The sequence below is a fragment of the Neoarius graeffei genome, chromosome 12 (genome assembly GCF_027579695.1).
Source record: "Neoarius graeffei isolate fNeoGra1 chromosome 12, fNeoGra1.pri, whole genome shotgun sequence".
Lineage (NCBI taxonomy): Eukaryota > Metazoa > Chordata > Actinopteri > Siluriformes > Ariidae > Neoarius > Neoarius graeffei.
Genome location: NC_083580.1, coordinates 15,269,315 through 15,293,249, shown reverse-complemented (window position 1 = coordinate 15,293,249; position 23,935 = coordinate 15,269,315). Strand labels below are relative to the sequence as shown.

General features: G+C 40.3%; 1 protein-coding gene across 1 annotated transcript in view; it reads left to right on the top strand.

Moving 5' to 3' along the window:
* scarb2c (scavenger receptor class B, member 2c) overlaps positions 1-23,935 on the top strand; it is a 102,455-nt gene that overhangs the window by 37,874 nt on the left and 40,646 nt on the right. Inside the window, exon 7 of the mRNA XM_060935577.1 lies at positions 22,930-23,105. Within this exon, the coding sequence (XP_060791560.1) occupies positions 22,930-23,105 (176 nt within the window). The remainder of the gene's footprint in view (positions 1-22,929; positions 23,106-23,935) is intronic.

Below are 23,935 nucleotides of genomic sequence, written 5' to 3'. Positions count from 1 at the left end.
AGCTGATAGCCGACGAGGCCGTGTATGATGAGATTGAGTGGAATAACTGTTTTATTCTATCCACATTCACTGGAGTTTGAGAAACGGAGCGTTTTTATTTTTAGCAAATTCGATAAATAAAAACCTCATACAAAACTTCCGACAAAATCATTTCCGCTTAGAATGTAAACAAACCGGTGAAACGACAGGAGCAATTTGTGAAAAATGCTCCAATAATTCTTGAAAAATAAAAAAAAAAAGATATGTTCTTACCATCAAATACTTTTATTTTGTTGCTTTTTTGGTGTTTTGTTTTCGAGTAGAGTTTTTATTTCATTCTCGGTTGGTTCAGCAACATGCGCTGCCATTTTGTTTTTCTCTACTCACGGTATATGAGCTGATAGCCTAATTAGTAGTGGACCTGGGTTAGGTATGTATGCACATCATTTAAGAGAGGGTAACTCAACTGTTGTAGGCTAATTTGAACCCAAGGAACAACTTGGGATGTGTGCCAGAATCGCTATCCGGGGCAAACAGGCTCTAAATGAAAAATGAAAAATGCTCTAATAATTCTTGAAAAATAAAAAAAGATATGTTTTTACCATCAAATACTTTTATTTTGTTGCTTTTTTGGTGTTTTGTTTTCGAGTAGAGTTTTTATTTCATTCTCGGTTGGTTCAGCAACATGCGCTGCCATTTTGTTTTTCTCTACTCACGGTATATGAGCTGATAGCCTAATTAGTAGTGGACCTGGGTTAGGTATGTATGCACATCATTTAAGAGAGGGTAACTCAACTGTTGTAGGCTAATTTGAACCCAAGGAACAACTTGGGATGTGTGCCAGAATCGCTATCCGGGGCAAACAGGCTGAAAATTACCAATCCAAGATGGCAGCCGGTAGTCATATTGAAAATATCAAATTTTGAACCACTCACCGCAGAAGTATGTACAATACCTCATTTTATGGGTTTTTGGGTATGGGGAATCCATTAGTGATATCATTTTCATGATTGAAGAAAAAGGGAACAAGCTATGGTCAAGGGCAAGATTTAAAAAAAAAAACGCACTAAAAACTGGCCAAAATTGCAGTTTCACGGAAAACATGAGAAAACCAGAATAACCCTCATGATTTCAGACATGAAATCATGGAATTGGGAGACCTATGCACGTAATTTAGGAGAGTATAAGAATCAAGCATTTGATTAATATGAAGAAATTGTATCTTCAGTCATACTATTACGATCAATGGAATGTTAACTTAAAGTCAAGTTTGTTTGTATAGCGCTTTTAACAAACTTGCCGCTTATAGCAGCTTTACAGAATTTGAACGACTTTAAACACGAGCTAATTTTATCCTTAATCTATCCCCAATGAGCAAGCCTGTGGTGACGGTGGCAAGGAAAAACTCCCTCAGACGACATGAGGAAGAAACCTCGAGAGGAACTAGACTCAAAAGGGAACCCATTGTCATTTGGGCAACAACAGACATGACTATAACATTAACAGTTTTAACACGAAGTCTGTTTTGTTGATGTTATAAACTCGTCATTGATGGAAACTTGAGCGCAAAACTGTTCATGACAACTGCAGTCCTAAAGTTAGCAAGTCAACTGTAGTCCTCAGCCATAAAAGCATTACTGTAAGTGTCTAGAGCGTCTTCCAAGTGTGACTTTCAACTGTCCATATGGGGCCGTCTTCCACAGGAGCGATGTGATGAGACTCCAGCCAGACATAGGGCATCAGGATGGATCAGGCAGGTCCGAGGAGCAGAAGAGGTCAGCATCGTAACTCAGAGGGACAGATTTGGGGGGGGGGGGGGGGATCTTTTCAATCCGCATGTTAGATTTGGCACAGTTTTACGTCGGATGCCCTTCCTGACGCAACCCTCTCCATTTATCCGGGGTTGGGACTGGCACCAAGCGTACGCTTATGCACCCCCAGTGGCTGGATTAAAGTGAAAAATACAAAATAAATCTTATTATTTTAGTAGGTAGCAATATCTTGAGAGCCTAAATGTTTAACAGCCAACAAGACAACTTTTAACACCACATTATTACTGTTTGTGTGTCACATAAACCAGAGTCAGGAACATGAAGAGTAACACAATAATAATAAAAATAATAATGGTGGCACGGTAGCGTAGTGGTTAGCGCTGTCGCCTCACAGCAAGAAGATCTGGGTTCGAGCCCCGTGGCCGGCGAGGGCCTTTCTGTGTGGAGTTTGCATGTTCTCCCCGTGTCCGCGTGGGTTTCCTCCAGGTGCTCTGGTTTCCCCCACAGTCCAAAGACATGCAGGTTAGGTTAACTGGTGACTCTAAATTGACCGTAGGTGTGAATGTGAGTGTGAATGGTTGTCTGTGTCTATGTGTCAGCCTTGTGATGACCTGGCGACTTGTCCAGGGTGTACCCCGCCTTTCGCCCGTAGTCAGCTGGGATAGGCTCCAGCTTGCCTGCGACCCTGTAGAACAGGATAAAGCGGCTAGAGATAATGCGATGAGAGATAATAATACCGTAGTACTGGTGGCCATCTTGGATTGGTAATTTTCAGGCTGTTCGCCCCGGATAGCGATTTTGGCACACGTCCCAAGTTATTCCTTGGGGTCAAATGAGCCTATAACAGTTGAGTTATCCTCTCCTAAATGATATGCATACATGTCTAAGCCAGGTCCTAGACTAAATAGTAGAGTAGCCAATCAGAGCGCACGATTGCTCGTATCCAGTGAATGTGGATAGAATAAAATGTTGATAGGATAACAGCAATATTTCCAAAGTAACATTCCACAGTATATTTCTTTACATGAAAAATTTGTAATAATAATAATAATAATCATGAACTGTTCTTTTATTAAACCTTTTAATATCATCAAACAAAGGTATTACTTAGTAAAGGTTTTTTGGGAAGGTGGTATTTGATAAGGTCACCCAAGAAAGAGTTTTTTAGATTATTTTTTTTAAATCCCAAATTATTTTCAAACAATCCATGTTACTACTTACCTTGCTCATTGTGAAATATTTTACGCATTTAAATTTGTACTTTTTTAAAATATCTCCTATTCAGTTGTGTTAATTTATTTGTTTGCTGGTTTAGTTTTGTGTGCCTCCTCTTCTGTTTATCTACTCATATATTCATTTATACATTTTTATTCCTTCATTATTTATAACCTTATTCGTGCCGTGAATATAGCTCTTGATGCGGGCATGGCATTAAAAATTAAACACTTTACATTCTAGCTCTTCCATCAGCTTTGAAAACGATCTCATGATTACATATATTGTCGTTCGTTAAAGGAGACCTGAAGTCATTTTTAAACTTGCTTTATTTCTTAATTAACGTGTTATTCAATTACGTTTTCGGTTTTATTAACCTTATATCGTGACTCGTATTGGCATATATTACACTTATCGGCCTTTTCGGTTTTTAGCCATGTTGAATGTAGTTCGTATGGTCCACGGCAGGCGTCGCTTATCCACGCGATCTTCCCGAGACTTGTGCGAGACTTCAAACGCAAAGTGTCAGCGCCGCCATTTTGAAAACTGTTTACACAGTGGCCAGATCGCCATATCGTTCCAATTTAGATTAATTTTGAGATTTGCCAGCTTCATCAGTGATGGAGATTATTCCATACGACTTCGAACCCTTGGTTAAATGAAAAAAAAAACGCTTTCGGACACTAGTCCGTCGTGCTGGTATTCATGTCATTACTGTCGCATAATTAAAACGTGCCGGATCAGTCGGCTGGTGGGTTTCAAAATAATAAATACATGTATGTGTTTTTGTGATAAATCCATATTATACTAAGCGCATTTCCCACATTAATCAATACAAAGTACCTGCAGCTTTCAGTTCTTTTAAGTCAAGGCTGAATCCTTTCTTCTTTGCTGCTGCCTTTTATTAAATCAAATTCAAGACTTTTAATTTGATTTCTTTCAGTGCGACCACAATGCATGATGGGATATATTGCTTTGGTTAGTGACCATCGGTTGTACACTACTTTTCGTGATGCATTGTGGGATATTTTGAGTGCACTATATAGGGTGTAAATAATCCTCACTAAGGTTTCGGACAGCACTACAAAATGGCGTCCTCACTATATAGTGAATAGGGAGCGATTTCGGACACAGGAAAACTTCTGGCTTGGTTACATCAGCATTCGAAAGAGGGCGCGCACGTCTTTTGACAACGTTGGCAGATGTCGGTCACTTTGATTTCCGCTGTACGTTTTACTTCCGTCCTATGAAGTCTTGCACAGGTCTCAGCGAATCTCGTTTACGGCCATCGCTTTGACATGTGGACTGATGTATTACATAGCGCAGGGGTTTTCAAAGTGTGGGAGAGTCAGCCCCCCCTCGGAGGGCAAATAAACAACAGCGCCCCCCCCCCTATAATTTTTGTTGTTGCTATACTTAAAATGGTTGTTGTACACATTTTTTTTTCTTTTTCACATTTTAAACATCTGTGCTTTTTAAAACATCTTGTTTTACACATTTTAAACATCTCATAGCATTGTTAGCTAGCACCTCTTGGCAGACAACACACTGTGGTAGTGGAGCATCTTCAGATCCAGTCCATGAAAATCCAAACTTTAAATAATCATGGTCATACTTCCTTCTTTTTTCAGTACCTCCAGGATTTCACGGGCCTTTTTTATGATTGTTGCGGGCTAAAATGTCTGATGTTGCAGGGGTTTTCCAAAAAATTGCGCTGAAAGTTGCGGTGTTTTTTAGGTTTTTGTTGCGATTACATTGCGGGAGGAAGTGAAAGTTGCGAGAAATTGTTGCAGTTTTCTCTTTTTGTGATTAAAATTGAGTGATATGTTAAATATTAAGTTATTACTGAAAAACTATTGATAAAAAAAACAAAGACACTGAGAAATGGTCCCATAAACAACTTTACCAATACAAAAGATTACCAGGACTACAAAAATGCAGAAAAATAAGCTTTACTGATCCAAATGCACCTGTTGGTTCAAAAGTTAAAGTGCATAGAACCTCACAGCACAACATGAAGTTACTTTAAAATATAATATAAATGCCTCAGCTTTCATGTAAGAAAAAAAACTATTAATACTAGTACTGTGTGCAGGCAGTCTCTCCTGAAGACTAAATTAAACAATAATTATAAACTAATAAAATAAATGGCTCAGGCTTCATAGAAGAAAAAAAACAATTTGAACAGAATCTCACAGTATGATGCTGAAGCTGCCTAAACAATGGAAAATAAAATACCATTTTGGCAAAAATGTTGGCATCCATTAATTTCTTGTATTAAGTAAAAAAAAAAATGTAAAGTGCACACAGTCCTTCACTGTAAACAAAACACACTTTCAATAACAGAATTTAAGCCTATATAAACACTGACTCACACATGCTGTGTTGCCAGATACTGCTGACGTTTTCCAGTCCAAAATATGTTCAAAACCCGCCAAAATGCACTTGAAACCGCCCAATCTGGCAACACTGTGCGCATGCTGTTTCTCTTGAACGTATACACAGAAGTAAGGCGGAAGGTAGTTTGTCGACGTCACCTCAAGACGACGCCAACGATTGGTCAAATTTGCGGGAAAGTTGCGGTGATTGGATATAATTGCAACACCGCCCTGAATTCGCGGGGATTGGTTGAATTTGCGCTGAAGTTGCAAATCACAACATCCTGGAGGCTCTGTTTTTTTGCTTGGCCCAGACTGTCTCCTCACTCACTGTAGCTTTAGGTACTAAAAATCGATCCATTTTGTCTCTGGTAAAGGCTAGCTGAAGTTCGCTAAATGTCCGCAATAGTAACTTATTCTGGTTTATTTTTCCTCACGTTGCACCCCCCCTGAAGAACTCTGGCACCCCCCAGGGGAGGCGCGCCCCACACTTTGAAAAGCCCTGACATAGCATATTTCAAACACTCATAACTTGCTATAGCAATGACAAAATGGCTGTCAGAAATGCATTCTTACATTTTATAAAATGAGAAATAGAATTTTGATGATAAAAAATTTGCCTTTAGTTCCCATGCCATACCATGTATATGCCACACTCATACCATGTATGAGAGTGAATAAAGCAGTCACTGACGCATAACAGGATCTGCGTAGAGTACAGGTAGTGTGCTGTGTTAATTTCAGAAGCATTTACCGTTTACTGTATTGATTTCACAAAAAATACTCCAGCTTTGCTGTTTGATTTGCAAATCGTTGATGTACTCAGTAAATCGTATCTAAAATACCAACCTCTAACCCACAGACAAGTCGAGGTGGCAGACATGATCACAGCCCTGGTTATTTTTGATAGTTGTGGCCTATTTATTTACACCCTCATTTCCAAAAAAAATTTGGGACACTGTGTCAACTGTAAATGAAAATAGAATGTGATTTGCAAACTATTTTCACTTAAATATAGGCAGGGCTCGACATTAAGGACTGCCCGATTGCCTGGGGCAAGTGAAACACGCATTCGGGCAAGTGGGATATGTCCCTGATGTGCCCGACGGGGCAAGTTGGAATGAGCGTATATTACATACTAGCACCACAAAAATGAGGCTTTTTGATCTTTTATTTCAGTTCCTAAAAGCGTGCCTCACTACGTATCTGCCATTATGTCTTGGCTATTTTCCTTAGTCTCGGTTTCATGTACTGCTTTGCAAGTTATTTTATATACCCCCGCTGTTGTTGTATGGTACGCCTACTGTTTATAGATCCCTTGCGCATGACGTCATGCATCATGTGATAATTACAGCTGGGGTCAGACAGACACCGTCTTTCACGCAAGCAAGGCTTAATCTGTCTTCAATATGGCTCATTTTTGCGCTGTTTTTGCTTGTTCAAACAGAGAAAGAGATAAAAGGCATTACCGTCTCCCCGCTATCAAGAAAAATGTTAACAAATAGAAGCAAATGCTTCAAGAACAACGAGGAAATGAGTGATTACAGAATACAACGAGAGGAGCTCAGCCTGAAAACTCCAGAGAAATTCACGATTGTATTTAAAATGTATTTTCCAAAAACAAATGGAAGAGTTTGCTTAAGAATCTCGTTTTTTTTTTTTTTTCTGCTCGCATTCAAGTTAGCTCCTTCATGAAAGTGTTTTGATTTTCTTACAGCTGAAGCCGCTTCCTTATTCGACACCAAAAAAACCAGATTGGTTTCAAACAGCTCGGGCATAAAAAACTCAACAAAGAGCGACATGCGCGATAAATCCTGAAAGAACAGAACAGATTAAGAGCAGAGAGAGCTGGAGCTTTGTTTCTGTTATCAGAGGAACATAGTCCTGTGCAAAGTATTTATATTAGTGCTGTCAAAAATGTCGCGTTATTAACGCGTTAACTTGACTCAATTTTAACGGCGATAATTTTTTTTATCGCGAGATTAACGCTCTGTGACATGTAGGTTTTTCATAAGCTTTTGAAACTGCCAGGAACTTGGAACTGAGACAAAACGATAGCAGCTAGACTGTAATGCCCCGCACAGCCAGAGTCCTCTGCCCCCCCCCCCCGAGAATCAGCGCGGGCAGGGCGCGCTAGTCGAGATGGGATTGATGGCTCTTTGATGGGATCTGAATCTTTGTGATCCGTTCTTTGAAAAGAGCCGTTCAAAAGACTGGCTCATTTGGCTCTTTTTAAATATTTATTCAGTTTTAAGAAGACAGCGTCTAAAGAAGCCAGATCCCTCTGAACTGTAAACTCAATGCTATCCCAGAAATCCTTCCTGTAATATGCAAATTTGGCCGCCTCTGATTGGACAGCGCGACGCATCAACAGGCAGAAAGTGTAAAAGTACAAAATGTGTTAAGTGAGCTGAAACAGTAAAGATCAGATTCAATGCAATATTTATCAACGAACAACTTAAACTTAATATAATAGTGTACTTTATATTATAATCAAGCATGTCAAGCCTACCGTCACTGTGTAACCTGTCTCTCTGATTAAAAGTTGTAGACTAACTCAAACAGTAGATCATTTCACTCATGGTTCTTTTGCTAGCCCCGTGCCGGTGCTCGGCTTAGGTTTCACTTTGCAGTGGCTGTGTCAAGACATGTTATGCTTTGTAATAAAAAAACAAAACATTGGTACAAAGCAAGCCCATTCACTTTTTTATGCTGATAAGAGAATTACAATGGTCTTTTATGTGACAAAAATGTGCGATTAAATTGCGATTAATCGCGAGTTAACTATGACTGTCGCGACATTAATCGCGATTAAATATTTTAATCGCTTGACAGCACTTATTTATTTATTTATTTATTTATTAAATTTTTTAATTATGATTTTCCATTGATTTACACATTGACATTTAAACATAAACATTATACCCCAATCTGGCAATAATAATAATAAGAGAAAGGAAAAAAACAAAAAAAAAAACAGATAAACATTAAATAAAACAAACAAAATTATATGAATGTAAATAAGTAATAATAATTAATAAAACAAAAATACATTTCAGTAGGGTCACAGCAGTGCACAAATTGCAGAACTTATGCAATTAATCACAATTCAAGGTTGTGAGTCTCCAGAAAGTCCATATAAGGTCTCCATAAGTGAGCAAAATTCTTTTTTTTTTTTTTTACAATATATGTAAGGCTACATCCACACGACAACGGCAACGAGATGTTATTTAAAAATATATCGCGTCCAAATGGGCAACAATCAGTAAAATATCAGGTCCATATGGCAACGCAACGCTTGCTGAAAACGATGCAATACACATGCCACACCTCTAGGGGCGCTGTAAGACGGTCCCTTCGGAGACACCAGAACAATAGAAGAAGTAAGGATGCATATTAGCCACAAAGTCAGGAAAATCTGTTTGTAAAATTACATTATAATGACAAAATACAATGAAAAGTATTTTTCCAGTCTCACCTGTGAAAGGTAATCTCATGTGATCTCGTTTGGATGGCAAACCTGTTGGTACAGTTAAACGCAGCTAATCTTTATTCTCCGCTTTGACCTCTCCAAAATGGCGGCGAGGATGACCTATGATTCTACACGGAAGGCGGTGTCTTTAATGGTCCGGAATAAATTGAATGCTAATTAAATAATGATTAATTTGCTCTTCTACGCCCTTTTTGAGGAATGTATTGTAGGACTTAAACCCACATCTGAAGAGGTGAGATTGCTCTTTTTTTCTCTATTTTTGCTGGCGGGATTGACTCTCTCTCTCTCTCTCACTTTGCACCATTACACAATAAATATTCACAGTGAAAATATTTTGTAAGTGCGTTTCATGAACCAAGTTATAGGATTTGTTGACAACTCGCATCACAATGAGAAGATCATTGGCACTACTGGTGTTAAGAATCAGACCATTTCATAAATGAATATTTTGCTGTAGAGCTGCAGTGTTTGTACAATTGCATGTTTTTGCTTCACTATTACTGTCACTATTCTGCTTCTTGCATTACTACTGTGAACTAACACTGAACATAATAATAATAATAATATCTAAGCTCGTGTTTCACTCTCACTAGTGCTCTGTAAGGCTTTTTCCTGGTGATATTCGTTACACTTCTACCCGGCGTGAAGCACTCACAGTCATGTGGTTGTGACGTCATCGTAAACAAATCCGTTTTACTCATCCAGACGACTTCACAACGGCAACGTTGCCAGATCTTTCCACTCTGGAACCCGTTCTCAAAAAGATTGCGTTTTGGGCACCCAAAACGCCGGTGCCGTGTGGACGCCAGGCCTAAACGATAAGCAATTGTATCGGAGTCACCTGAATCCGTTGCCGTGTGGACAGGGCCTAAGTCTCTAGGCGGCACGGTGGTGTAGTGGTTAGCGCTGTCGCCTCACAGCAAGAAGGTCTGGGTTCGAGCCCCGTGGCCGGTGAGGGCCTTTCTGTGTGGAGTTTGCATGTTCTCCCCGTGTCCGCGTGGGTTTCCTCCGGGTGCTCCGGTTTCCCCCACAGTCCAAAGACATGCAGGTTAGGTTAACTGGTGACGCTAAATTGACCGTAGGTGTGAATGTGAGTGTGAATGGTTGTCTGTGTCTATGTGTCAGCCCTGTGATGACCTGACGATTTGTCCAGGGTGTACCCCGCCTTTCGCCCGTAGTCAGCTGGGATAGGCTCCAGCTTGCCTGCGACCCTGTAGAACAGGATAAAGCGGCTAGAGATAATGAGATGAGATGTAAGTCTCTCCAAAGCGAGACAGAACATCAGTTCTTTTGTCCACATTCCAATAGAAGGTGCGTCCGTACTTTTCCACAATAATGCAGTTATCCTCCTGGCTTGCAAGAGTCCAAAGTCAATGAGCAGGGATTGCCGTTGGGACACAACAAAGTTCTCTGAGTATATTCCCAGTAAACATATTTTGGTTCGCAACGGAACTTCCCTACCAGCTATGAGACTGATGCAATGTAATACGTTTTTCCAGAATTGGTGTATCTTTGAACATTCCCACAAGCAATGAATTAACGTACCCTTTTCTCTGCATTTCACACAAATATCAGGTACATTAGGGTATATATGATTCAACCTGCAAGGTGTAAGATAAGTGTGCATTAACCACTTATATTGTAGCAGCTTATATCTGGTGTTAACCGACTGGGTCTGAGCCTTAAAACAAGCCTTTTCCCAGTCAATTTCCTGGATATCCTCCTTTAAATCAGTTATCCATGCCTCCAGCTTTTTACAAGATGACTCTTTTGAATGTTGTAACAGTAAATCATAAAACAGTGAAATTTGTCCTCTACCCTCCATGTGGGATAGAGTCAAGTCCTCGATTTTAGATAGTGGGGTTACAGACAATTGCTTATGTGTGGATAAAATAAAACGTTTCAGTTGGAGGTATTTAAAGAAGTGCTTTCTTGGAATATCATATTTCTCACACAGTTAATTATGACAACAAGCTACCTTCTGCGTACACTACCGTTCAAAAGTTTGGGGTCACCCAGACAATTTAGTGTTTTCCATGAAAAGTCACACTTTTATTTGCCACCATAAGTTGTAAAATGAATAGAAAATATAGTCAAGACATTTTTCTGGCCATTTTGAGCATTTAGTCGACCCCACAAATGTGATGCTCCAGAAACTCAATCTGCTCAAAGGAAGGTCAGTTTTATAGCTTCTCTAAAGAGCGAAACTGTTTTCAGCTGTGCTAACATGATTGTACAAGGGTTTTCTAATCATCCATTAGCCTTCTGAGGCAATGAGCAAACACATTGTACCATTAGAACACTGGAGTGAGAGTTGCTGGAAATGGGCCTCTATACACCTATGGAGATATTGCACCAAAAACCAGACATTTGCAGCTAGAATAGTCATTTACCACATTAGCAATGTATAGAGTGGATTTCTGATTAGTTTAAAGTGATCTTCATTGAAAAGAACAGTGCTTTTCTTTCAAAAATAAGGACATTTCAAAGTGACCCCAAACTTTTGAACGGTAGTGTATAAATCCAAAAATTTTGCAACACCTTTGTTCAACCACATCCTAAATCCACCATCTGCTCTCCCTGGTGTAAAACAATTATTGCCCCATATAGGGGAAAACTGTGATAATGTTGGTGTGTCTACAACCTGTTGGTGTGCAGAGTAGAAGTCTGCGCGGGACAGAATTTTCAGTCCCGCTCTCGCCCGCTCCCGCATTGTGCAGTCCCGCTCCCGCCCACTCCCACAAAGAATTATGATTTTCAGTCCCGCTCCCACCCGCGCCTGCCATATTTTGTCCCGCTCCCGCCCGCAAATCCCGCATGATGCAGACGTTCGCTTTATTTCTCACGAAAGTTCTTGTCATTGGCTTGGGGAATTAAACATGCTGAGCTTAGCTGAGCTCTCCACTGACCGATCCTTCACCTAGCGCATGTAGCGTGGGTGGGCGTTGCCAGGCACCTCTTTTTAAAGCAGCACTTACTTCTGAAGCACTGTGAGCTTCACTAGAGGAGCTCTGCTCTTCTGCCATGATCGGAGATCTCAAACACGGAAGAGCGGAAAGGAATCGGAAACGTATGCGAGATTAGACCACATCCGCAAATTTAGGCATCTTAAAATGTTTTTATTAATGCCAAATAAAATATCCAGCACAAATTATATATGATAGACATAAATTAATAATTTATAAATTTTGTTTTAAACACGTTTTTAGTTAGCGGGACTGCAGCTTATCACGTCTCGCGCCCGCAATGAGCTTTCAAAATTTGTCCCGCGCCGCACTGCTTTGCGTCGGGTCCCGCGGGACTCCTGCGGGAGTGCAGGGCTCTAGTGCAGAGTACCCCACTGAAATGGTTTTAAATTGGGGAGCTGAAGCCCACCTCTTTCATATGGTAAATATAATAGTTTTAATTGTAGCCTGGCCTTTTTACCATTCCAGATAAATTGATTCAGTATATTAATAATGTTAAGAAAAAAGATTTTGGGTAAAGGAAGCGGAAGTGATTGAAATAGATATAGAAACTTTGGTAAGACCAACATTTTAATTATGTTTATGCGACCAATCATAGTTATAGGCATCCTGGTCCAGCGATTTAACATCTCCCTCACCCCGTCCATCAGGGGGTCATAATTTTAAAGAAACTATTTGTTTCACATCAGGACTGATTTTAATCCCCAAATATGTAAAGCCTTCTTTAGTGGCTGTGAACGGTGTATCTATAATAGGTTGCAGTCTTTCATTTTCATTCAAAAACATTAATGCAGGGGCGGCACAGTGGTGTAGTGGTTAGCGCTGTCGCCTCACAGCAAGAAGGTCCGGGTTCGAGCCCTGTGGCCAGCGAGGGCCTTTCTGTGCAGAGTTTGCATGTTCTCCCCGTGTCCGCGTGGGTTTCCTCCGGGTGCTCCGGTTTCCCCCACAGTCCAAAGACATGCAGGTTAGGTTAACTGGTGACTCTAAATTGACCGTAGGTGTGAATGTGAGTGTGAATGGTTGTCTGTGTCTATGTGTCAGCCCTGTGATGACCTGGCGACTTGTCCAGGGTGTACCCCACCTTTCGCCCGTAGTCAGCTGGGATAGGCTCCAGCTCGCCTGCGACCCTGTAGAACAGGATAAAGCGGCTAGAGATAATAAGATGAGATGAACATTAATGCAGATTTGGAATTATTTATTTCATACCCTGATATGTTTCCAAATGTCTCCATCAAATGTAATAATTGGGGAATACTATCTTTTAAGTTTGTTAAAAAAAGAATCATGTCATCCGCATATAAAGCTATGCGATGCTCATATCCTCCAATACTTATACCCGTGATGTCTTTATGAGCTCTTATGGCCATGGCCAAGGGCTCAGTAGCCAACACAAATAGCAAAGGCGATAATGGACACCCTTGTCGCGTTGATCGATGGAGAGCAAATGGCTTAGAGACATTATTATTGGTCAATATTTCAGCAGTTGGGCTTGTATACAAGAGCTTTATCCATCTCAGGAAATTAGCACCAATTCCAAACCGCGGGAGCACATTAAAAAGGAAACCCCACTCGATCCTATCAAAGGCTTGACGCGCGTCTGAGGATAACACAGCTGTATCTCTAGAGTTGTGTTTTTCATACAATATGTTCAGAACACGCCGAATATTACGAAATCCATGTCTATTTTTGACAAAGCCATTTTGATCATTGTCAACAAAATGGGGTAGATAAGACTCCAGTCTTCTGGCCAAGGCCTTGCAAAGTATTTTAATGTCACACCCCATCAAACTAATAGGCATGAAAGAGGAGCATTCATTTGGTGGTTTGTTTGGTTTCAGGATTAAAGTTATTATCACAAGTCTCAAAGACGGAGGGAGTATTCCCTTTATAGAGGGCTACCGCGTGACGTCACCGTACCGCGAGATTTTGTTAGGGCGCCATATTGGAAGACCTCAAGTACATACATACATGGATACATACATACATACTCACTCACAATATAAAACAAACTACGAGCGAGAGTTTTTTTACTACTTATCTGTTTTTATTTATATATCTTTGAATTATTTGGACATGGGGAAAAACTATATTTAAAATCCAAAGAGGGATGGAGGGAGGAAAATTAAAACAAAAGAAAGAAATGAAATATATAACATAAATGTGATAAAATTAAGGATGTTTTTATTCAGTAAACATTTAAAAAAATGTTCTACAACACTCTAGCCTAGTGACTTACCAGTAACAAAATGGTCTGAACGTATTCTTTACTGTTGTAGATTTGAAGTATTCAGATCAGCTCTGCATAAAGCAGCTAAATACTCTCTCTGTCTCCTGGCAGAAAGCTCCTTGGTTTGCTCCCCTTGTGTCTCAATCACAGCTGGTATTCTGTAGAAAGACTTCTTTTCACCTTTCCCATCAGCTTTGGTAGAACACCCTAACACAGCACAAAAGTTTACCATTGTAGGTTGTTTGATGAACCAAGCGCATGAAATTCTAACGAAAACACCCGAGTCATTAGACACACTAAATGTGTCAGTGGCTGGCTGTAATAAACGCAGCCAAGGGACAAAACCATCAATCAGAGTCAGTTTCTCAACATATCGCTTCCTTTCAGCAGGCTTCAGGGTTTTGAAATAATCTGCCATGTCCACAGATCATGCACAGACTTATCCATTATATCCACAGTTTTTTGCCAAGTCTCACACAGGTTTCTTTCAAGTCTACTGTTGGGCCAATAAATCATAAATAAAACAGCTCAGATTTGTTTGTTTAAGTCGTTTGCCACTCCACTTTATTCTCGTGGGTTCACATACCGCTGCCGTTATTTCCCCCTAATCACGAGTTTGTTGGTCTTCCAATATGGCGCAGGGTTTGTTTACTTCCGGTTTCGGGTGACGTCAGTGCAAGGGGTCTATATAGGATTCCTTATACATGTCCGATAATGGGACCAGAAGTTTCTCCCCAAATCTCTTGTAAAATTCAATTGGAAAGCCGTCCGGCCCTGGTGCTTTCCCACTCTGCATACTTTGGATGGCTTCTGCTAATTCCTTTGTTGTTAGACTACAATCCAACTCCTTTCGCTCATTTTCTGACAGAGTCCGAAACGTCAATTGATCTAAAAAAGAATTTTGACGGTGTAAATCATCTAAACGCTCTGATGTATACAAGGCCTCATAGAAATCCCTAAAAATGTTATTGATCTCCACTGGTTCTGAGGCCACATCGCCTGGCGTCTTGACGCTGTTGATTGCTCTGTCCAACTGCTTTTTTTTTTTTTTTAAGTTGCCAAGCCAACAGTTTACCACATTTTTCTTCCTGATCATAGTAAGACTGTTTAAGCCACATTCAATTTTTTCCGACTTTTTCTATGGATAATTTGTTATATTTGGCTCTAATAATTTGTAAGTCCTTTGCTTTCTGCGGGCTGTAATTATTATACAATTCCTGTTCCAACAGTCTAATTTGATTTTCAATTGTCTCCATTTCCATACGTTGTTGTTTCGCTTTAGATTTCGTAAAGCTAATAATTTCCCCTCTGATATATGCTTTGAATGCCTCCCATCTAACACAAGCGTCAGTCTGGTCGTGACTGATTTCAAAGTAATTGTTAATGCGTTCTTCAGCAAATTTTATAAACTTTGCATCCTGCAGTAACTCAACAGGAAATCTCCATCTCTTAGGGATATGGATAAATGTATCTATATGTAGGTTTAATGATACAGCTGCATGATCACTAATGACAATGCTATCATACCAGCATCCTTTAATTTTTGAAAGAAGTCCAAATGAGACCAAAAAATAGTCGATTCGCGAGTGGGTGCCATGTGTACTCGAATAACAGGAGTATTCAACTTCATCTGGGTGTAGTTCCCTCCATACTTCAACCAGATTCAAATCTTTACAAGACTGCAATAATATTTTCCTTGTTCGTACATGAGTAGAGTCAAGATTAGTAGAGCGATCTTTTGTGGGTACTAAAGTACAATTAAAATCACCACCGATAATGTACATACCTTGCAAGGTGGACAGAGTGAGGAAGAGATTCTGAAAAAATGTTGGAATATCATCATTCGGACCGTAGATGCATACCGAATTTATTCCACATGTGGATACGTTACCTTGAATAATGATATACAGTGCAATGCAATAATGAGTACACACTCTTTGAAAAGTAACATTTCACACAATATGACAAGGAACACAAAGATATATTTCCAAAATGTTCCCAGACTAAGTTAAACACAGGTTCTGTTGAGCTTTTGAACTCAAAACAAAGGCTAATAATATAACTTAAATGATTTTTATTTCAGTTTTAGTGAAATTTGTGTGGTGCAGAAATGAGTACACCCCACTGAAGGGCTCTGAGTAAAGCAGCTTTTTAGGCTACCAATGTGGACCTGAACAAACAATTAACCACAGGTGAGTCTAATTAGTCATTACACAGGTGTTAATTAGGCAGTTGGCTACAAAAGGCTGTTACCTAAAGCAAACCACCCTTTCCCATTTCCTGCTGTCAGCAATGGCACCTCATGGCCAGGAAATGTCTCTGGATCTGAGAAAGCGGATTATTGCTTTACACAAGAGAGGTGAGGGCTACAAGAAGATCAGTAAAGCCTTACTTATCAGTAAGAACATGGTTGCAAAAGTGATCCAAAAATTCAAGACAGATGGAACTGCAGCCAAAGTACAGAGACGTACAGGCCGGCCAAGAAAATTAACACCCAGGCAGGAGCGGCTTGTAATGAGAAAAGTTGAGGAAAATCGGCATGCAAGTGCACAACAGGTATCTAAGGAAGTAGAGACTGAAATTGGAGTGAATGTGTCACGTGACACAATATGCCGTACAGTGCAGCGGAATGGCATGCATGGGTGTCGTCCCCGAAGGAAGCCTCTCCTAAAGCCCAGTCACAAAAAAGCCCGTCTAGAGTTCGCCAGGGCACATGCTGAAAAGGATGAAGGCTACTGGGACTCTATACTCTGGAGTGATGAGACCAAAATCAATCTTTTTGGAACTGATGGCTTCAAAACAGTCTGGCGTCGCAAGGGTGAGGAGTACAAGGAAAAATGCATGGTGCCCACAGTGAAACATGGAGGGGGTTCTTATGTGGGGTTGCATGAGTGCTGCGGGTGTTGGAGAACTGCATTTCATTGATGGCATCATGAATTCTCAAATGTACTGCTCTATACTGAAAGCCAAGATGCTTCCATCACTTCGGGCCGTTGGTCGTCGTGCCATTTTTCAACATGACAATGACCCAAAACACACATCTAAGGCCACTGCTGACTTTCTGAAGAGGAACAGGGTGAGAGTGATTCCATGGCCAAGTATGTCACCTGATCTGAACCCTATAGAGCATCTTTGGGGAATACTGAAGAGGCAGGTTGAGCTTCACTCTCCATCCAACATCCAGGCTCTGAAAGATGTCATCCTTGAAGAATGGAAAAAGATTGATGTAGCCAAATGTTGTCAACTTGTGCACTCCATGCCAAGGAGACTTGGGGCTGTCATTGCAAATAATGGAGGCCATACAAAGTACTAAATGTACTGGATGTAATTGAGTTTGTTGTGGGGTGTACTCACTTTTGCTCCACCCCACTTTCACGGAAACAGAAAAATATGTAATTTAAGGCATCTTTTCACCTTTCTGCTTGAGTTATAATGTAAGAACATAGTGCAATAAACATCATCAAGGAACTGTTTGGGACATATTGTTTGTGTTCATTTTAATACTGTGAAAAATGTCGTTTTTCAGAGGGGGTGTACTCATTATTGCATTGCACTGTACCTGCCATATTGATCACAAATAACATTAGTGGTTTGGAATGGTAGAGATTTATGTATAAGTACACCCCTAGCATGATTACTATATGGAGCACACAAGACCTGACCTGGCCATCTCTCTCTTTTTTTTTTTTTTTTTAATCTATCAATTTCTGTTGCCCTTAAATGTATCTCCTGCAAGAAAACTATTTGGGACTTAAGTTGTTTAATTCTGTTTAAGACTTGCTTCAATTTAGTCATTTCTCTCAGCCCCCTAACATTCCAATTAGTAATTTTTATTTCAGACATATTAGTATTTTAGTCTCATGAGCAAGATGTAGTTCTGTCCTGCCAATTAGAGTAAATAAGTAAACAAAGACACTGCTGATAGGAGCCTTGATAGTGTGTAAAAAACAAAACAAAAGAAAACAAACAACAAAAAACAAAAAAAACAAACCGCATACCATGCCAGATATCCCAACTTCCCGCCCCCACACTTCCCCAACTGAAGTGTTTTAAGATCGGAACACTGAACATTGTTCCCGTCATTCCCATCTTTGCTAAATGAATGAGAAGCACTCAGTATGTTTACATGCACATCCAAATCGAGCTACTGTCGGTAATCGAGCTAAGGGTCCCAGCAGGGGTGCCAGAGAAATCCAATCCTACATGCACACAAGGGAATCGAGCTATTGTGTGAGGTACATTGTGCACCCGAGCCACAGGTGGCGCTACACGCCCCATCGTGTTGGTACACTTCCGGTTGTCGTCATGAAGAAGAGCTATTCAAGAGTATAAACAAAGTTATCAGTTCCATGTTCTCCATTGCTTGTTTTTCTCCCGTCCATGAATTTTAATATATTCAACTCCTTAAGCTGAATGAGCATGAACTCTGTCTCCTCATTGCTCCAGAAGTGCACGTTTCTGCTCGCCATTTTCTCTTCTTCGTTTGTTCCTCCTGACCTCTTCTGCTGCTCGCTACTACTGTTGTCATGCCGACCGAGGCTGTCGTGTTTCCCGCTTGCGGTCTCGTCACTCGTCACTTCCGTAAGGGGCAGTGCTGAAGTAAGTAGCTCGACTACGTAGCTCGATAGGGTATACATGCACATACACTACGTTCAGACTGCAACCTGAAACGACCCATATCCGATTTGTTGTGAAATCCGATTTTTTTGTTAGGCCGTTCACATTACCAATTATATGAGACTTGTATGCGATCTCCAATATGAACGGAAAACGACCCAAAAGTGTCCCGCATGCGCAAATTGACACGTAATAAGCACATCTACTTAATACGTAAACAAAAAAAAAGCGCACTCTTCAATTTTAATGATTTTCTTGTTTGTTTGTTTGTTTGTTTGTTTGTTTAATTATCTGGTTAGTGTTAAAGTGTGAGGTCTCGTGTGTGTTTTTGTTTCTGAACTGAAATGAAAACGTGTAGCCTGGTAACGAGGGTTGACTCCTAAATGTCTCTCTAATTTCTATATAAGTGCACTACATGTTACTAGGAAGTAATGGATTTTTAAACTCTATATAGTGCACTCGAGCTTCAGTAGGCAGTCATTTGGGATACGGCCGCTGTATTACCAAACTCTTAATTCAGGCTTAATAATTTGCACATATTTATTTCGTCATATTAATAAACTTTTTCTACATTTTTATAAATATTTATTTAGATTGTGTATAGCCAGCTGAATTCTGCAACTTCTCTCAGCGCTGGCTCAAGGTGCATAAACACCAGTGCAGTTTGCTATGGAGATGAGGCGAGACCTGGCGATGTGGTACAGGATGGTTTGAGTTATAAATCAGTTATAGAAACTGTTTTATTTAATCAGGCTAACAGATCAACATCCAGGTCCCTACCAAATCCACCATTAGCTTGATCAATTCTATAAAAGTCTATTTAAATTCTGAAAACTGTACAAATGTTGTTGTTTTCCACCAAAGAGGCGGGATTAGCCAACGCAGAATAGTGACGTTTGTCTCTTGTTGATGACGTGTAGGTCGCATGAATGCGACCTGTCCGGTCAGACTGCAGTCGCATGTGAAAATATTGGATATGCATCGGAATTAGGACCACATATCCAAGCGGCCTGGGTCGCATGTGGAAAAAATCGGATACAGGTCGCATATGGGCAAAAAAGTCGGATATGGGTCGTTTCAGGGTGCAGTCTGAACGTAGTCTAAGTAGCTCGGCTACAATCGCATAATCTAGGTCGCGTAGCTCGATTACGAGAAATCAAGTTCGGTTCGATTTCAGCCGAGCTAAGGTGTTTCCATGCCATTTAGAACTTCGATTTCAGTCAAGCAACGGCAGAAATTCGATTTTCTCTGTGTGCATGTAAACGCACTGACTGATCCACATTTACATGAGGAGCAGTTAATTAGTCAATGTGTGTCTTTAAGCTCGTCACCAACCCTGCACAACGCTTACAACAATCAAAATTATAGTTTTTCCCCAGATGTTCACAAAGGGACGGATTTGTCTATATATAAAAAAAAATTATAAATTGAAATTAAATTTACTCCCTTACCTACCCCCCCATTCCAGCAATCATTTTGCATAAATGAGCTTCAATAGCAAAGTAAGAAAAAAGAAGAAAAAGTAACTTGGTCTTTGTCACAATGAGACTAACAACTTTAGTTGAGAAGAAAGGAAAAAATAAACGGGGGGGCTCAATAAGACCTTACCCGGTTCACACTCCGTATGGATTATTCATTTTAAACAATTTACAATGAACTTATACCTTCATTAGTAAACCAAAAAAAAAGTGCCGGGTCATTTATAACATTCCTATTGCCAGTCCCGTTAGTCCGTCTCACTGTTACTGTACCTCTTACTGGTGTTACCTGTCATCAGAGGCTGACTATGAAGGAAAGAGGTCATCTTTAGGCTGAATTTCATGGTGAAATTCCTCTGCTTCACGCGGTGAAGAGAAGAGGAACACCTTCCTGTCATGAACCACTCTCATCTTGCAGGGATTTAACTGGAATCCTCGAAATTCCCCCATCTCACTGTACAACTTTCTGACCGTGTTGAATTCCCAACGTTTCCACATCATTTCTGCTGAAAAGTCCTGTACCAGAGTGAGCTTAGTTCCATCGTGTAGAATATTTTTCTGTAATGAAAGACGATAAACAGTCTGTCTATCCTGAAATTTCCAGAAGCGTATAAGGACGGCTCTGTGCTGGTTAGGCTTTGCCAGCGCCAAGGTGCAATGCACCCGCTCCAACACCGGGGTCTGTTCCGCAGTGAGCTCCAGCCACTTCGGTAACATTTCTCGGATAAAATCCAGCAAAGGTCACATACCTTCGGCACCCTCCTTGAGACCAAACAAACGCAGATTCTTCCTCCTGCCTCGGTTCTCCAAGTCGTCGGTCTTCATCTCCAAATATGACAGCCTTTTTACAGTTGAAGCCAACTCCACCCGCACACTCAAGTTCCTCCTCAGCCGCCATCACCCGGTCCTCCACTTCTCGAATGCGTTTAGTGTGCTCCGACACGTCTTGTTTAACTTTAGTCACTTTGCCTTCTAATGCAGTTATAGCATTGGTTACCTCTCCGAGGCGGGTATTAATGCCATCCAGTTTTAGTCTGAACTCGGAGCGGAGCGACTTTAGCTCTCTTAGCACATCCGCTATGTCGGCCATGTTACTAGCATCTGCTTGCTCGGGTGACGGGGCCGTTTTCTTGTTTTGAGCGGTTGGTTTTCAAGCTCTGGTCAAAATGTCACATTCCTTAGTTGCGTGAGATGTCGACATATTTAACTCTGAGTGGAGAATCTGAATTCCAAGCCACTGTCCGGGGAATAAACAGATTTTTGTGCAGGGATGATCAGAGCCTCACTTCTAAGCTGCCATCTTCGTCGGGTCACGTGACCGCTCCCCTGTGCAAAGTAGTTTATTTAAAAAAAAAAAAAAACCTGCGCTGCGTCATGACAGACCAGCTGCACTGATTCAGTTGCAGATTGCCAGGTCTGTATAAAACATGCACAACCTTCACACTAAACAATAATTTTAAACTCAAACATTATCTTGCCTGTCATAACGCAGCACGTGTTTTTTTTTTTTTTTTAAATCTAGAGGTGGATGATAGAACAAAAAAAATATATAAATATTCTCAAATGCAGAACTGTTCAAAAGTCTTGGCACCCTATTGTTTTCTTCATACAAACTTTGTTATAGATTTATCTCATCTCATTATCTCTAGCCGCTTTATCCTGTTCTACAGGGTCACAGGCAAGCTGGAGCCTATCCCAGCTGACTACGGGCAAAAGGCGGGGTACACCCTGGAGAAGTCGCCAGGTCATCACAGGGCTGCCACATAGACACAGACAACCATTCACACTCACATTCACACCTACGGTCAATTTAGAGTCACCAGTTAACCTAACCTGCATGTCTTTGGACTGTGGGGGAAACCGGAGCACCCGGAGGAAACCCACACGGACACGGGGAGAACATGCAAACTCCACACAGAAAGGCCCTCGCCGGCCACGGGGCTCAAACCCGGACCTTCTTGCTGTGAGGCAACAGCGCTAGAGACAGCTGAGAGAGTTCTACACAAACACACTTAACTTTACAACAGCTGCACGCAAGTGAAATGAAAAATCGACTAAGGCAGGAAAAACTATTTTGGATAAAATTGTTGTCTGTTACAAGTAAAAGTAACCAATAGCCAAACTTAAACTCAATGTGTGATCTTCATTTTATGTTGCAATTCACAACTATTCTATGGTTTTCCTAAAGAAAAAAAAAGTAGTACTTGCAAAATAGAGGGAAAGTGATAATATTGGGGAGAAAGTGGAAATTAACCCCCACTGCCTCCAGGGTTTAAAAGTTAATGTCGAGCCCTGTATAGGATTGTCATATACAAGGTTTCCATGATTCGCAAATCATCACATTCTGTTTTTATTTGGTGTTTGCACAGTTAGCTCGATCTCTCACGAATATCCGGTTATTTTCTTTACTATCTGTTCATTATTAGGCAAACTAACTTTGTATAGATCAGTGTTTTTTTTTAAATCACTCAAGTTCTTTACTCAATAAAGAAACGCAGTGCTACAGCAAAGTTAACACTTCAGCCTATGCGTGAGCCGCTATATCACGTTACAAAGAGCATGAAGAAAATGCAGAAAGATATTTGTGTAAATGTGTGCACTGAGTCTGAGAAAACACCTCGGCTTTTTTAGAAATAACAATGAAACGTTGATGAACGAGGATACAACACAGTACGATTTATTTTAAGTTAATTGGATCAAGTATGATTCTATCACATGAATAACTTTGGTTATTGACATTTAAAAGCAGGTTTATCTTCAGTTCATTATAACATGATTAACAGAGTTGTGTATGTGGTTTTCAGGTCAATCTATGCTACGTTTGAGTTGGAGCGGAGTGTCAAGGGAGTTCCTGCTTACCGCTTTGTCCCTCCCAGTGAAGTTTTTGCAAATATTACAGTTAATCCAGATAATGCTGGATTCTGCGTGGGAGGAAAATGTCTCGCTTCAGGTCTGCTAAATGTCAGCAGCTGCAAACAAGGTGTGTGTCAAAGATGGCCCTTTTCCACTGACCAGAAAACAGCCCCACGCATTCATGTACGATTAGTCACTGTTGTACATGTGTGCCAAAGATGGCCCTTTTCCACTGACCAGAAAACAGCCCCACGCATTCATGTACGATTAGTCACTGTTGTACAATCAGCCTTTTTTTTTTTCCCCCATTAAAATTTTTTTTAAAGAATTTTCCATGCAATTACATTAAAGTCTCAATTGGTAAACTGAACCAGAGTATCCATGGCTCAAAATCAATAATTTCTTTCAATATTTATGAAGAGCATACTGACTTTTTGTCATTGCGTCATTAAGGTACATTTGGGGTCTTCAAATGCCCCGTCACATTTGAAGAAACCAGAATATATCGATGAAAGTTTTTTCAAAGAGCTGAATCATTTTAAAGCAATCCTATTTTGCAACGTTTTATGAACGTAAACACAAAATCATGCCCAAATATTTTCTTTAATTATACAATCCCATTTCCAAAAAAGTTGGACCGCTGGCTAAAATATCAATAAAAACAGAATGCAATGATTTGTAAATCGTGGAAACACTATATTTGATTAGAAATAGTACAAAGACAGCATATCAAATGTCGAAGAGAAATTTTATTGTTTTTTTGGAAAATATATGCTCATTTTGAATTTTGATATCAGCAACACATTTCAAAAAAATTGGGACAGGGGCATGTTTACTACTGTGTTATATCACCTCTATTTTTAACAATACTCTAAATGTTTGGGAACTAAGGAGACCAATTGCTATAGTTTTGAAAGAGAAACGTTGTCCCATTCTTACCTGATACAAAATTTCATT